The sequence below is a fragment of the Mobula hypostoma genome, chromosome 10 (assembly GCF_963921235.1).
Source record: "Mobula hypostoma chromosome 10, sMobHyp1.1, whole genome shotgun sequence".
Lineage (NCBI taxonomy): Eukaryota > Metazoa > Chordata > Chondrichthyes > Myliobatiformes > Myliobatidae > Mobula > Mobula hypostoma.
Genome location: NC_086106.1, coordinates 12,083,854 through 12,099,866, shown reverse-complemented (window position 1 = coordinate 12,099,866; position 16,013 = coordinate 12,083,854). Strand labels below are relative to the sequence as shown.

Below are 16,013 nucleotides of genomic sequence, written 5' to 3'. Positions count from 1 at the left end.
AAGTACTGACCATGCAGGGTGCCCAAACTTTTGCTTCAGGCCCTTTTTCTTTTTTGTTATTTTGAAACTAAAAGTTGGAAATAAAGTAGTATTCTTGCTTAAAATACTAAAGAAACGTGTCATCTTTAACTTTATGCCTTTTGGAAATCAGCTCATCTTTTAATCGCTAAGCTATTCACAGTAACAGAAATTTTGACCAGGGGTGCCCAAATTTTTGCATGTCACTATATATGTGCCTTTTGCACAGTATTGCATATTGTTAAAAAACCTTTTGTCTCAGAAACATTTTCCAATAATAATCATCAAGGATTAGCACCCTGCCTGAATCTTTAAATTTTCCTTGCTAACTTTACGCTCTTGCATTTGCATCTTACAGTATCTTGAGTAATCCCAAAACTATTATAATTCATTACGCATGGTAAAATGCCAAGGCCCTCAATACTCCAGTTCTCAGACTTTCAAAGAACACTTCCGCCTCACATGAAATTTGTCAATTTTATCAAATTCGCCACTGCCTCAAAAATGCATCCAGATGAAGGTCTTGATCTAAAACACGGCTATCAATTTACCTCCACAGATGCCACCCAACCTGCTAAACTCCTCCAAGGGTGTTTCCTCTGCTCTTCTTCGTACTGCCAACTCGCGTCTCTGATTTTCATACCTCTTCTAATAAGCAAAATATCCCATACAAAAATATGCTCATCTCCTAACACTACCTACTTCCACACCAGGGAAAATAAAGCAGACAGGATTGCTTTTAGTCTTGTGTTTCAGTTACCTTGATTAAATATCCCTCTGCTCCTGCCATTGATAAGGTTTGTTTTGAAGTGTATAGATTTTAAGAGAATAGAAGATTAACTACAAACTGTTCATTTCCTTATACTGCTGCTTACTTGATTATCCTCTGAGAGGACCACAACCTACACATGGTTTGGAGACTTGCATGTCTCAATAACTTATGGTCAAAGGGTAGAGGCCAGACTAAAGGCTAATTTATATTTGCGCATCAAATGGACGCCGTAACCTACGCAAGCCGCCTACGTGCGCTGTGAGCATTTATACTTGTGCGTTGGTGTGTCTGTATCGCTCTGCAATTCGGGCACGTCGCTCATGCGCACACACCTGCCCGCGCAAGGCTTCATGGTTATGGTAGTCTTTCTCGGGATAAACAAGTTTAAAACGAGCGTCTTTTTTCGTAAAAGCGAAATGTGTCCTCCATAATTCCGGAGGTCTGTAAAGCTTCATGGAAAGCATTGCAGCCAGAGTTCCATCCCCGCCCTTCAGTCACCCAAAGGGAAGCTATTGCAGCGTAGGAGGAAATGCGATGCTACCGAGCGGACCAATCACAGTTGTTACAGTCTGTGTTGTCGCGACGCGTAGTTACATTTTGGGAGAGGTGCTCGTCAGGCTACGGCGTAGGGATCTGCGTCGGCTCTGCAGCGACACCATACCTACAGCGTCAAGTTGATGCACAAGCATAAATCAGCCTTAAGAGTGTCCACCGGTCCTCCAGGTTCAGGGTTCAGCTCAAGGCTAACAGCCCTGACTGGTAAAACAAAATTGTTACGAAAACAGCAATGAAGAATCCTTCTACATCTACTCGCGATGGTATTCTCGAGTCTCCACCCAGGTCTTGCATGACTGACAATAGTGAAAACTGAGGGGAAACTACTGACACAATAAAGGAAGCCCTGTACATTGCTACACTAAAAGACAGTGGCATAGCAGCTGTAAGTTATTTTATTATTATAGTGTCAGTAACATACCATCTCAAATAAACATACACCTTGCACTTCATGTCAACCTGTCAGTCTACAGATCAGGCCACTCAAGGACTTGTGATTGTTATTTTATGACTATATGTGCTGTGTTTTGCACCTTGGCCCCAATGGAATGATGCTTCCTTTAGCTGTATATATGTATAGTGACAATTATAGTGTGTGTATGTATATATATATAGTGACAATTAACTTGAACTTGAAAACAGTAGGTCATAGGTAGTTCAAGTAACCAGAGTGAACAGAACAACAATCCTAATGTACTTAGAATACGCTTGTCACAGGTGTACAAAGCAACTAAAACAAAGTGCTTACCCCAGAGCTAACAAAGAGCATTCCAAAACAGTCATGACATGCATTATCACTTTGATTTGAAAACTAAGTTGAATAAAAATAACATGTACTTTCAAAGTATGCAGATGACATTGAAGTTAATGCCTGGATTTCTTCCAAACTATTTCTGTCTTCGTAATAACTACTAAAAGCTGAGTGATACTATTATTATTTCAGTCTTAGACATCCAATGGTCACCTGGTCTGCCTTCCTCCCATACCTAAAAATCATTGCTATGTGTTAACTTGGTGAGTTAAGTTCACTTATCTCACAGCTAACTAACCAAAACCCTGCTAGTTAGCAGTCAAATTTAAAATTCCTTGGATCTAAACCACCCTTGGCCTTGCCCCTCCAATTCCGTAATCAGAGTCCTACAAGATCATAGAAATTCTGCCCTTGGCCATGTGCCTGATTTTCTCTCATTGCTCACTATTGCTTCGAGTCCGAATTCCTTCACTACAACTGCCTTTAAACTCCGCAAAGTCTATGGTTTGGGCAAGCATGTTTCCCTATTTTAAGAGCATAAATGCCCTTGGCATTAACTGCTCTTTAATGCCAAGGGCATCAAACAATGTACATACAGGATGTGCCAAGTATGCAGACAGCTCCAGAGATACAGGTGAGAGCTAAGGGTCTGCACAAGAGTTTGGATATTTCATATAAACTGGCAACAGGTATAGGTCATGCCTAAAATAATGTGCAATTTAAATCCAAATAAAATAGTGTACTGACGCAAAAGGCTAGATGCATAGTAGAAATCACACTGTCAATATCTGTGCGATAGAGTCCCAAGATAAAGTCATGTCAACTGGTAATGCTTGAGATTTAGACAAATGGGGAGAGTTCAGAGGTAGTTGTAACTGATTAATCCAGTTTAAAAGTAAAGACCTAGCTTTGTTAAAACAGCTCAGTAAAAATATTTCCGTAACAAGGCAAGAGATGCCTGAAATCGTTAATGGAAATAATGTGTTCCACGTTGGAGCTCCAAGGTTTAAGAGGACAACTTATATGGAACTTCACAGACTCGATCATTCCATTATGTGAGCTCAGTCAATCAGCACAAATGTAGATTCAGCATGTGGGGGGGGAGGGGGGGAATCTCTAGCTATTCAGTGCTCCCTTAAATTAGAAGAACCAAAAGTATAAGAATTTAATAGAAACATAACAGTGAGGTGCATAATTAAAATGTAGCTTGAATCCCATTTGACACCAACTAGTAAGTGGTTTATTTAGCTAGTCGTAAAAGGATTCCGTGAAAAATTCTGACAAGTGCAAAATATCTCATTCAAAGCACAAACATCCACAGTACAGGAACGCTATAACTCTTTGACTTAATCCAAGAGAGGAAAAAAGGCATGATGGAAGTCACACTTCTACTTTTCGCAATCTGCTCTGGGCTCGGCATAAAATCTATAACTCATGAGCTTCTTGTGGCCGATAACCTGTAGCATGAAAATGAACATGATTACTGTAATTAAGTAATGCAAAGGGTGGTGGGGAGGAGATGCGTCTCCATCAAAGGAATTGTAAGGCGCCCCTTTCCTGTGCTAGCCTGCAGGTCACCCTTGGGCAAGGTATAGCACCTGGTTAGCCCCACTCCCCAGATCAGGGTCACATGAAGCCATGAGAACAGGTGGTGGATGGTCACATGAGCAGCCGATGCATATCAGCCTGGTTATGCGACCACTGATGCCAGGCAGACAATCTCTGAAGAGTATTGATAGTGGCTGAGGTCACTCATCTTGTAAAGACACTGCCCAAAAGAAAACAATGGCAATCTACTTCTGTAGAATTTGCCAAGGACAATCATGGTCATGGACCATGATCACCTACATCATACAACACAGCACATAATGATGAAGATAATGAAAGGAACAGACAGCCACTTTTTTGTTTCTCATTATCAATAAAATGCACATTTTAAAAATTAATTGCAATAGAAACAAAGAACTGCTCCTACAACAGTTTTAATAACCCACCTGCCGAAAACCTAATAAATCAGCTGAGTAATGAAGAGAACAAGATGGTCTAGGATGCAAGCTGTCCTATTATTAAGAGTTAATGGATTATTCCTTTTGCATCTAAGATCTTGGGAATGCTGCCTGGGAAAATGAAAGGTGGCATGAGAAAATACCCATGCCAGAAGTGGTGAAAAAGCAACGCCAACCCCAGTGGCTCTTACAACAGGAATTTTGTAACCCGTTGCTTTCACAGCCATGACCTCTCTTCCCAGGTAAAACCACACCGACAAGTCATCTTAAGCCATTCATGAGAATGGATCTTACTCTTATTTAAGAGAGTTTTATTTTAAAGTGCAACACTTAAGCCAGACAGATGTGTTCAGATCAACATCAGTGTTGCTTTGCATCTAGATGTGAAACCTTCAGTCTGCAAATGCACCACTTAGTTACTAACAAATAACATGAGAACTTTTAATACTCCGTTATTGTGTAAATGAATTCACCAAGTTCACGTATGACCAATAACTATATATTACCCCAATCCATCTAATCAAATTGTCCTAAATGAAGCTTCAGCAAACACATTTTCCAGTCCTGAAATACTGCCAAACCCCCTCATCAAAATCCTAATCACTCTACCTCCAGATTAGCAACATCCACATGCTTACTCGTGCTAAATCTCACTAATGTTTCATTTCTGTTCACAATAAACTATGCTGAACACTTGCAGCAGGACCATACATTTTAAAGTCTTAACTCCTCCTAGTAATCTGTGCCAAGCCCCAGTTCCATTCCATCATTTCAACCTCTCTGAACCCTCGCTCTCCTATTGCACTGTTTCTCCAATTCTTTGCAGAGCACTACAGTTCTCAAGAACCAAATCCCTCACTCAACCTTTAAACTGTGCAACATCTTTCCACACTTTAACAAATCCATAAACTGGAATTCCCAACCTTTAATATGCTACAGACTCCTATCAGTAACCGAGGGGTCCATCGACTCCGGGTTGGGAACCCCTGTCTTAAACCATTATCCCTTCACCACCTCAAGCTCTAGTGGATTTAAAGCTACAAAGTTGTCTCAGCTGAAATGGAAGAAAGATCTTAAACTTTCTTTCACTACTTGTTGGTCATTATTTCTGTCTTCCTAAGAATAATGAAGTGATTATAATTCGGAAGATGCGTAGCTTAGGTGGTTAAGGTTTGGTTGAGCTGTTCTCCGATCTTGGCAATTTACTTGCAAACGTTTCATCACTAAGTGAGGAGACATCGTCAGTGCACTGTTGATTGACAGTATCTCCTCACATGGTGACAAACATTTCCAAGTAAATTGCCAAGACTGGAGAACAACTCAACCCAATCAACAGTGGCTGTGTTTAACAGGATGAAATTTCAGAAAATGCAGGAAGACTAGTTTCCTTCAAAGTCTGATTACTTATCATGCAATTTTGAAATCAAATCAGCAATTATAAAGGTGAAATAATAGCTTTCATCTAAATCTCTGCGGATTTGTGGCTCTGTTTGGGGAGTTCCAACGCAGAACAAGGGAACCCAGGGATTCAGGATTTCAACCCTCCCACTCTAAATTCTAAAATCTGAACACCACTGCTAGAAGCAGTGAACAAAGTCCAGACACACTGCTACTGGGGCCATGAGGAAAGAATAGGGGTTCTGTAGGGTCACTACCAAGTACATTTCAGCAAGCAGCTCATGAGCAACACTGGAAGAGGCCCAGGAGCCGTTCACTTGCCTAACCAGAGGTACTTAGGTTCAGGAGACATGTACGGGGAGAAAAAGAAAATGGGCATCTCCATGCCCTCAAAAGAAAATTGTAAGTACCTTAACTTCAAAACAAACTCTCCCCTTGTTGACCCCATATGTTGCTCGTGCTCCTGACCACAGATATGCAAATCCTTCAATAGTCAAGGGGTAGCCACTCAAGCGGTCTCTAGCTACTTTAAAGTGCAGATCACAGTTATCTAGGATTGAAAACAGGGAAAATGTAAGACAGTGAAACAAGAAAATGTTAAGTTAAACCAGTTCAGACTAGCCTGAAAATATTTTGTTACTAAGGCACCATTTAATACTTACAAGTATCAATTGTCACCGAAGATTCATCAATTTCTTCTTCATCATCCTCGGCAGGTGGCTGGGGAGATTTTGCTCTGCTAAAGGGTTGTGAAAAAAAAGATGCTGCTGTCAGCTTCTTAAAGGGCAACAGTATACAGGCCGAATTCATCAGAGATAACTGCTCCTTCATCGGTTTTTATGGTGCATTAAGCTAGCTTGTTTTTTGGCAATGAGCCCCAAGCTAAAAACCTCTGAGTTTGCTTCCCACTATCAGCAATAATTACTCATTGACCATCATGCATTTTTAAAACATTTTTATTCTGACATCTACCCCCTTCCTTTCCAGTCCTGAAGAAGAGTCTCAGCTCGACTGTTTATTCATTTCCATAGACGCTGCCTGACCTGCTGAGTTCCTCTAGCATTGTGTGTGTGTGTGTCTGTGTCTGTGTGTGTGTGTGTCGCGCTCTGGATTTCCAGCATTTGCGGAATCTCTTGTGTTTGTAACTATTGTGCATTCTGTGGAAAATACCATTTCCATTCTACTGAAAGCCATAATTATTGATTTTTCTCTATCAATCTTGTTTAGCCTTGAACACTACCCAACTTGAAAATTTTGGCATTAGGCAGTCAAAATACTATGGACCATACTGACAATGTGCTAGATTTGATTTAATCTCCCTCAGTACCTAACGAACATGGGCTACAGCAATAATGCAACAACCACACTGGCTGTCCAAATCTGTTTCATGAAGTATTTGAACTGAAATGTTGAAGTATTAACCTTAGGAACTTGTCTGTGTCCCAGTAGATCAAGAAACTAAATATTACGCTGATTACACAATACCTATTAAAGTTTCTTTTCTATTCTCCACCACTAGGAGAAATTGTTGTTCAGTCTATCCACAAATTATTTTTTTTAAACTTCTCGGCAAACATAACTACATCCACCACACTTTAAATCATACCTCCTTCCAACCAAAAAATAGCAATTATGCATGGAAAAAATGGAATATTTCTAACTTGAGAAATTCTGGAAATTCTGCAGAATCTCCTGCTTTTGTAACTATTGTGCATTCCGTGGAAAGTAAAGACCCATTCAAGTTTTGATGAAGGGTCTCGACGTAAAATGCCAACAGTTTACTCTTTTCCCTAGATGCTACCTGCCTGCTGAGTTCCTCCACCAGTTTGTGTGTGTTGCCAAGGATTAGTTCTATTTCTTTTATCAAGACATTTTGAGACACAACTGTAAGTAACAACTAATTTATGAGGTAATTTGGTTGGGTTGAGTTGTTCGCCAAACTTAGCAAATTTACTTGCAAATGTTTCATCACTATACGAGGTGATTGTGGTGTGTCTTCCAAATGCTTGACCTTTATATAACTTTCCAATCAGCTGATTTTGGAAACTCAGTTGTGATGTGGGGAAGAAATCTTGTCGCTGATCAAATCGAATCTCATCATTGAAATCTCAACTCAACCATCAACCACCCAAGCTAAACTTCTTCCAAACTGTGAGGTAATTTTGCTAAGAAGGATCAATCAAAAATATTGCACCAATTTCGCTGCTACATTTCTGAGGCCTTTTCCGTTTAAAATATGGCAGAAAAAAATTAGCTTCTTCAGAGTTAAAAGGAAAGATCTTCAGTCAAATTAAAACAGTTACCATCTTGCAATCCTTTAACAAGAAAATTAGAGAGATTACTTCAACCCGGTGAGAAGCTTTCATTCCTAGGAATTTCCAAACTATGCCCTCCACAAAATGGGTGACCGTGATACAGATGGGATCCTACATGTCATTAATCACTGAATAAGGGAGGGGTAGTGCCCTGGATAATACTACTCACCGAGCATAACTCCTGTCCTCTCGGTATTCATAATATCCATGCCCTTGGTCTGCAAAGGGTCTCTTTCTAGTTGGTGGTATCACCTGTTTGACTGCCGCTTGATCCACAGGTTCCTCTTTTACTGTAACTGGTTGAAATTCTAAACAAACAATACAGTATATAGAATGTTAATACAACCAGTCCTTCAACTGCACGCTTAGTTCAGAGCCTGAAGTAATAACTCACAAACAGCCCTGCAACTGCAAGCTTAGTTCAAAGATGTAAATCACAAACTTCAAGTGATAAAAAGTATAAATTTCCACTTCACTCAACAGCAAAAAACAAACCAGGTGTTGGTGGCATGGAAGAAATCAGTCATGCAATACAACAGCGGTCACATAATTTACAAAGTTCAAAGTAAATGGTATTATCAAAGTACATATACAGTATGTCACCACATACAACCCAGAGGTCCATTTCTCCGCGGGGATACCCAGCAAATCACAGTAACTATAACAGGATCAATGAACAATCAACCAGAAGACAACAAACTGTGCAAATGTAAATATAAATAAAAAGCAATAAATAACCAGAACACAAAATAGTAAGATAAGAGTTCTTAAGGTGAAATCACTGCAGGTGGGACTATCTCAATAGATGGGCAAGTGACTATAGTTATCAAGACTGGCTCTAGGAATGTATTTAAATGCAGCAGTCTCGAAAATTAACATCGTTACAAAAGTAGCCTGCTGCATTTTCCACCTTCAAAGGTTTGATTAAAAATTGATGCCAAGTTGTAACTTCTAGTAATTACGGAGACATTCACAAATGTGTTTGGCTTATGCTGGCAAACAAATGGTGTGAAAGGGAGCTACCTGCACATGATGATTGAAGGAACAGAGCACACCAGCAAGAAAAACTGAATCCTGACAAGGGTAATAAGCAGCAGGATATTTATCCGAACTCCATCAGACTAGCTTTCAGTTTCAGAGAGTATGGTGGTAAATATGGACCACGCAAGGTTTAAGACTTGCACATTCTCCAAGTTCACAAGACAGATGCTCCAATTCTGGCTGAACTTGCCAACAGGCAGTTTTGGACACCAGCCCAGATTTAGTGTTACTAGTAAAATGACACAGGTTATTATTTTTGCCCTCAGGCATGTTTAATACTTCTATGATAGAGCAAAATCTCTGTAGTGTTCAGCTTGTCTACATAGAATGATACAGCAAAATTTAGGCCCATTGGCCCACGAAGTTTATACACGATCAATATAACCCTTCCCCTCTACACAACCTGTAAATTCCACTTTTCCAATATCAATTTGCCTATGTTATGTTGTAATTCATTCCCATGCCTTATGGCACAGGGGTGGCAACCTTGCCATTTCTTCAGCATTTGCCTGTTTTTTTTTTACAAGACCGAGCTGCTAGCTGGACACTCAACCCAGCACGGATGGAGAGCGTGCAAGGAGCCAGCCAGATTCAAACCCAGGATCACTCGCCTCGAAGTCTGGTGCTGAGCCACTACACCACCGGCCGGCTAATTCATATGCCTATTTAACAGTCTTTTCAAAATCCCTATTGTAACAACCTCTACTACTAACACTGCCTACATAAAGCCTTAATGCCAATACAAAGATTAGGATGATGTGAGGTTTTACATCTAGTCAGTGAGCCAATTATAATATCAGCATGCTTTCAGTCTCTGGACAGAAGCCTGTGCATACAAAGCTACCCTTGAAACTAGAAACGAACACTCACTCCCTTAGTCTTGGCATACAAGAAATAACTGAAGCCTTATGAACATGACTAGCTTGAAAATATACGAGTGTCGTACAGCAAGGATAGAATCGCATTCAAATGCAATGAGTCACAAATTAATGACAACATTCAATAGTAATTATTTTCCCATGGAATGCTTTGCTATCAGGAAAAAGTTAATAATACTCCTCAGAAGCATCTCTGAAAATTAGAAAGGAAAATATTAGGTAACTATAGTGACAAAATAGAGTGTAAAATATTAGGTAACTATAGTGACAAAATAGAGTGGAAATAAATGAGGTAAAATAAGTTGTCCCTTCAGGAACAGCTATAAAATGCTTCTAGTTACAAGATTCTGAAGAACAAAATCAGGGTTGGGAAAATTCCAGAGTTCAATAACTGAGGTATAAACTACAGTTAAATAGACAAATTTAAATTAACTAAGGCTTTTCACACAATTTTCTGTATTGGACAGAAGGACACAAAATGCTGGTTTTCCAACAGTATGGTAATGACATCATGGATAACTGTAAATTAAAAGAACTGGCAAAATTTCTAAGCAGTGAGATTAGAAAAGCTTTAGAGAGCAATGCGTGATCAAAAAATTGATTGGGAAAAAAGACTAAATTCACAGGAAAAACAAGGAATTTAACAACTGATACAACAGTTTAAAAAAGGCAGAAAAAATAAAGCAATAAAAAAAACGAAGCAAAACCTATCTATTGAAGCTTACTTTGCTGAAAAAGAAAACTTGCAGAAGTAGCATCGATGCTAATAACATTAAATAATTTACAACTAATTTGAAAAATAAAACAAATAAAAGAGGAAAAACAGCATTCAGCACTTCAGGGTTTTGAAAGAGTTGGCTACAGAAAATATATTAACCTTGGTCTTCTCAAATCCTCTTGATGCTGAAATAATACCATGTGTTTGTAAAATACCAAATGGTTTTTAAGAAATGAGGGTGGAAATAAAACCGGTTGGCCCAATAGAGATCAACAGCAAAATATCAAAATCTATTAAGTTTTAGTTAACAGATCACTTGGGAAATCATTGGGTGACTGTGGAATCAACATGTATTTATTAAAGGTTAATCATTTAACAAATCCATCTTTTATTATGAGTATGTAATTGACAGGATGAATAAAGAGAACCCTGATTTATATTAAATATAAGTATGGACTTCAAAAGTAATTTGATAACAGCCAAATAGATTTATACAAAACCATAAGCTACAGGAGCAGAATTAGACCATTTGGCCCATCAAGTCTGCTCCGCCATTTCATCATGGCTGATCCATTTCCTTCTCAACCCCAATCTCCTACTTTCTCCTCTTAACTTTCATGCCCTGACTAATGAAGAATATGGCAACCTCTGCCTTAAATATACCCAATGATTTGGCCTCCACAGCTGCTTGTTCATTACTCTCTGGCTAAGGAAATCCTTCAACTGTTATTGAGTTCATAAAGTGCAGATAGCAACACAAACATTACTTACTTTGGAGGAAAGAGAGAGAAAAAAAAGAGAAACAAAGCATTTAATGCTCAAAACTTTCAACTCTTCCCCCGACCTGAATTTTGAACATTTTCTGGGTTTTTTTTTCAGACTTAGTATTGATAAGAAACTAGTAAAGTTTGGTCTAATAGAGGCAGGATGCTATTTAATGTGGGATAGCTCATGGCAAGGCATTAGGTCCAACTCAGATTGAAATGGAACTATTACAGCAGCTTCCCAGAGTCTTGTTGCTGCTCCTCTCCACATCTTCTGATGCATCAGCGACAACCTTGCTGTTTCTTTAGCACTTTGTCTTTTTTTTTTGGAAAAAAGAGGCCAAGTAGCTAGTTCAATGCTTCGAGCACAATGAATAGCAAACAGGGAGCCAGCCCGGTTCGAATCTGGGATCACTTGCTTTGAAGTCCAGTGCTGATGCCACCTCACCACCAGCTGCGTAGGTTATTGTCCACCGCCCAAATACATTTCTATATCCAGACTGTGAAATACAGACAATCGTTCCTTGGATTATAAAAAAAAATTCCTGTCCACCTTTTAATCTTCTACCACAAATTAATTGCCGTATTGACCTCCCCAACAAGGAAAATATATCTGATTCGCTAGTTTTTTTAAATCCCTCATGTCCCCACATTCCAAAGAAAACACTTAGTCTAAGTTCTTCAATCCTGACAACTTTGTCATTAATTTCCTCAGTATCTTTTCTAACGCTATCGCATCTTTGGAAACATGGTGATCTAAATCAGATACATGTATTAGTAGTGACCAGGGACATCCAGTAAGCCAGCATGTCGGGACCTCACAACTAGAAAGGAAATTGGTAAATTGATCTTTCATTTGTATGTCTGGAACACAATGAAGCTTGCTGCAATTCTACAATGTTTCAGGGAAACCATGTTTAAAATTAGCCAATGGGTGGTGTAGTGGCATCAGCACTGGACTTCGAGGCAAGTAGCTCTGGGTTCGAATTCAGTTGGCTCCTTGCACACTTTCCATCTGTGCTGGGTTGAGCATCAAGCTAGCAACTCTGCCTCATAAAAAACAGACAATTGCCGTCCAATGCGCCACAAGGAAAGCTTAAAGTACTGCATGCAGTTCTAATTTTCATTTTCTGCACTTGCCTTGGAGCTGATACAGAAAGATTCATTAATTTGGTTCTTGGGCTGCCCCATGAAAAGAAGGAAGACATCTCAGAGGAAAATCTCATGATCAAAGCAAATATGAGAGAGTTGGAAAACTTGGAAGAACTGAATGGAGCCTTTATAAGAGGCAGGATGGGAGGAAGATAGCAAAGATAGCTGTGGGATTCTGTAGGCTTTTAATGGATGTTTATTGCGAGCCTATCACTGAGAAAGACAGGGGTAGGAGTCAGAGATTGACAATGTGACAGCAAGAGCATGATGGAAATTGCAAACTGCCTCAGATTAAAGGGCTGGCCATTTAGGACAGAGGAATTAATTTTTTTTTTGTTGTGGAGACTGGAATTCTGTACCATGTAAGGCTGAAGCAGATAATTTTTTAGGAATCAAGAAACAGGGAAAATCTGGCAACTAAAGCAGCCAAGGTACAGGATAACCATGATCTCACAGAATACAAGAGAGGTCCAATATAGGTTTTTAAAACCTGATATCTTGATAGTCAACCATAATCAAATACATATATCCACCTTAATATAATTGACTGTATGATACAAAAACTGTGCTTTACAAAAAGAAGGGAAAAAATCGTAAACCTGATGAAGTCTGCCAGATGCTGGAAATCCAGAGCAACACACACAAAATACTGGAGAAACTCAGCAGGTCAGGCGTTTCAGGCCGAGACCCCTCATCTTGACTGGAAAGGAATGGGAAAGTCAACAGAATAAAAACGAGGGGGAGGGGAGCGAAGGTAGGTAAAGTTAGGTGGGTGGAAAAGGTAAAGGGCTGGAGAGAGTAGAATCTTAAGGAGAGGAACGTGGACCATAGGAGAAAGGGAAGGGGGGGGGACCCAGAAGAAAGTGATAGGCAGTCGAGAAAGAGGCCAGAGTGGAGAATAGAAGAAGGGAGGAGGGAAACATTTTTACTGGAAGGAGAAATTGATATTCACGCCATCAGGTTGGAGGCTACCCAGACAGAATACATGGCATTGCCTCTCCATCCTGACAGTGGCCTTATCATGACACATGTGGAGGCCATGGACCAACATGTCAAAATGGGCATGGGAATTGTAATTAAAATGTCTGGCCACCAGGAAGTACTGCTTTTGGTTGATGGAGTGCAGGTGCTCAAAGAAGCGGTTCCCCGAATTACAATCTCAACAATGTAGAGGCCACATTGGGAACAACAGACGACCCCAAAAGATTCACAGATGAAATGGACAAGTATTTGTTTAATTATCTCCTCATCAAACATCTTCCAAGACGACTACAACCTTATAGGGCTTAGAGGCTTGCACGCCTCAATGATCCAGGCAGCTATGCTGGCTGGAGTCAGGACTCTATGCTTTAGCTCTTGCTAGGGTCACCCATGACAAACAGGTCAAAGACTAGAGGTCAGACTAAGAGTGGTCCACCAGGTTCAGGGGAATCAGCTCAGGGCTAACAACCCTGAATGGTCAAACAAAACTGTTACAGAAACAGCAATGAAGAATATTTCCACACCCATGTACAGCGGTATTCCTGAGTCTCCATTTGGGACTTACATGACCAACAGAAGTGAGAACTGAGATAATGACACAATGAAGGAAGCCCACCAGAGATGGAAGGCCTTCATTACTGCTCAGCATGCTTGAGGCAGCAACACTTGGACCATAAGACAAAGAAGCAGAATTAGGCCATTCAGCCCATTTAGTCTGCTCTGCCATTTCACCATGGCTGATCCCAGATCCCACTCCACACCTAAACTTGCCTTCTAGCCATATCCTTTGATGTCATGAGCGATCAAGAAACGATCAATTTCTGCCTTAAATATATGTAGACTTGGCCTCCACCACAGTCTGTAGCAGAGCATTCCATAGATTTACTACTCTCTGGATAAAACAAAAAATCCTCCTTACCTCTGTTCTAAAGGGTTGCCCCTCAGTTTTGAGGCTGTGCCCTCTAGTTCTTGTTAGTCAGAATCAAAGGATGTTTAAACTTCTGACAAATGGTTGCTGAAAGGTTTCTACATCCCTCAAGTGAAATGTAGAAAAGGAAATGTGTTTGTTTACATCACAAACTGCTTTAAAGGCTTACCCTGCTTTACTGGTGCCTGCTCGGTGGCTGGTCTCTCGACACTTTCTTGCCTGGACCTTCCAAAATCATTGCTTTGATTATTGCATTGATTAAAGGAGTTCACGGCTCCACCATAGCCTGGATCCTGAGCATCAGTACCATCACCTGAAAGCAGATGAAAATAAATCAAACTGAAAAGTTGTCAATGGTATTTTAAGAAATAATAACTAATTTCTTTTTTTTTTAATTTTATTTTTATTTGGATAAGGAATTCACAAGTATCATGTACTTTTTCCACACTTATAACCTATTCCATTTTTTTATATGTATAAAACTATAATTATTTATACATTCTTAAGTACACATTGAGATGATATAAAAGGAAATTAGATACTTAAATAGATAATTACGTACAGTGCCAATTCTAATCTATTAGGCTACGTAATGGTATTAGTTGTTAAGAAACATAGTAACAATAGTTTCCATAAATCTCTTCTGGACCATTTCTTCTGGTCCAAAATGTTGTATGTAAGCCTATGTAGCAACCATTGTAGGTGTTTATATCCTAACTTGTTCATGCTTGCTCCTGCCCCTAGACATAATTATCCAATCCCTATGTACTTATTTACTTAATTTTATCATTTTTTATCCCTTTCCCAAATCTTTTCCTTTACTTGTGTTAATTCTCTATTTTCCAAAAGAAAACAAAAACAGTAAACATTTAGACTAGGGGTGCTTACGTTAACAATATTACTGTATTGATGAGAAGAGCAGTATAAATCATTAGGAGAGTCATCTAAAGTCTGCTCGCTGGGGTTATATATTTAATCCATTTATTCCCGATTTGATAAAATTTTTCGTTTTGAATTCTCAGGAAGTAAGTCAACTTTTCCATTTTAAATATTTCCAAGATAATTTCGTGCCAATCTTCTAATGTAGGTGGTATTGGATTTAAACGCAAACAACAGGAATTCTGCAGATGCTGGAAATTCAAGCAACACACATCAAAGTTGCTGGTGAACGCAGCAGGCCAAGCAGCATCTATAGGAAGAGGCGCAGTCGACATTTCAGGCCGAGACCCTTCATCAGGACTAACTGAAGGAAGAGTGAGTAAGTTCCCTTACTCACTCTTCCTTCAGTTAGTCCTGACGAAGGGTCTCGGCCTGAAATGTCGACTGCGCCTCTTCCTATAGATGCTGCTTGGCCTGCTGCGTTCACCAGCAACTTTGATGTGTGGTATTGGATTTAGCCACTTTCTAGTGATAGATTTCTTACTTGCCGCTAAGAGGGCCTGCAGCAACTTTATATCTTCCTTCTGTTCAAGAAACAATACATGCCCCAAATAGAGCGTCTCAAAGTTCAGACGTATCTGGGACCTAAGTACCTTAACTAATGTTCTATGAATACTTTCCCAATATATACTTAATTTAGGGCAATCCCAGAAAATATGAAAATGATTTGCCTCCTTGGAGCCGCACCTTCTCCAACACGCCACGTTTGTATCTTTATATTTTTCCTGATATGGGGTCTTGAAGTATCTTATAATATTTTTCCAACAGTGTTCTCTCCAAGTCAAAGAATTAGTCGA

The 16,013-nt window shown here is 39.6% G+C and overlaps 1 protein-coding gene across 1 annotated transcript in view; it reads right to left on the bottom strand.

Annotated features, from left to right (window-relative positions):
* Positions 1-16,013, bottom strand: part of hnrnpul1l (heterogeneous nuclear ribonucleoprotein U-like 1 like) — a 60,829-nt gene that overhangs the window by 31,325 nt on the left and 13,491 nt on the right. The window contains exons 2-5 of the mRNA XM_063060003.1: positions 14,447-14,590; positions 7,985-8,123; positions 6,163-6,239; positions 5,911-6,050 (exon numbers count right to left, since the gene is read on the bottom strand). Of these exons, the coding sequence (XP_062916073.1) occupies positions 5,911-6,050; positions 6,163-6,239; positions 7,985-8,123; positions 14,447-14,590 (500 nt within the window). The remainder of the gene's footprint in view (positions 1-5,910; positions 6,051-6,162; positions 6,240-7,984; positions 8,124-14,446; positions 14,591-16,013) is intronic.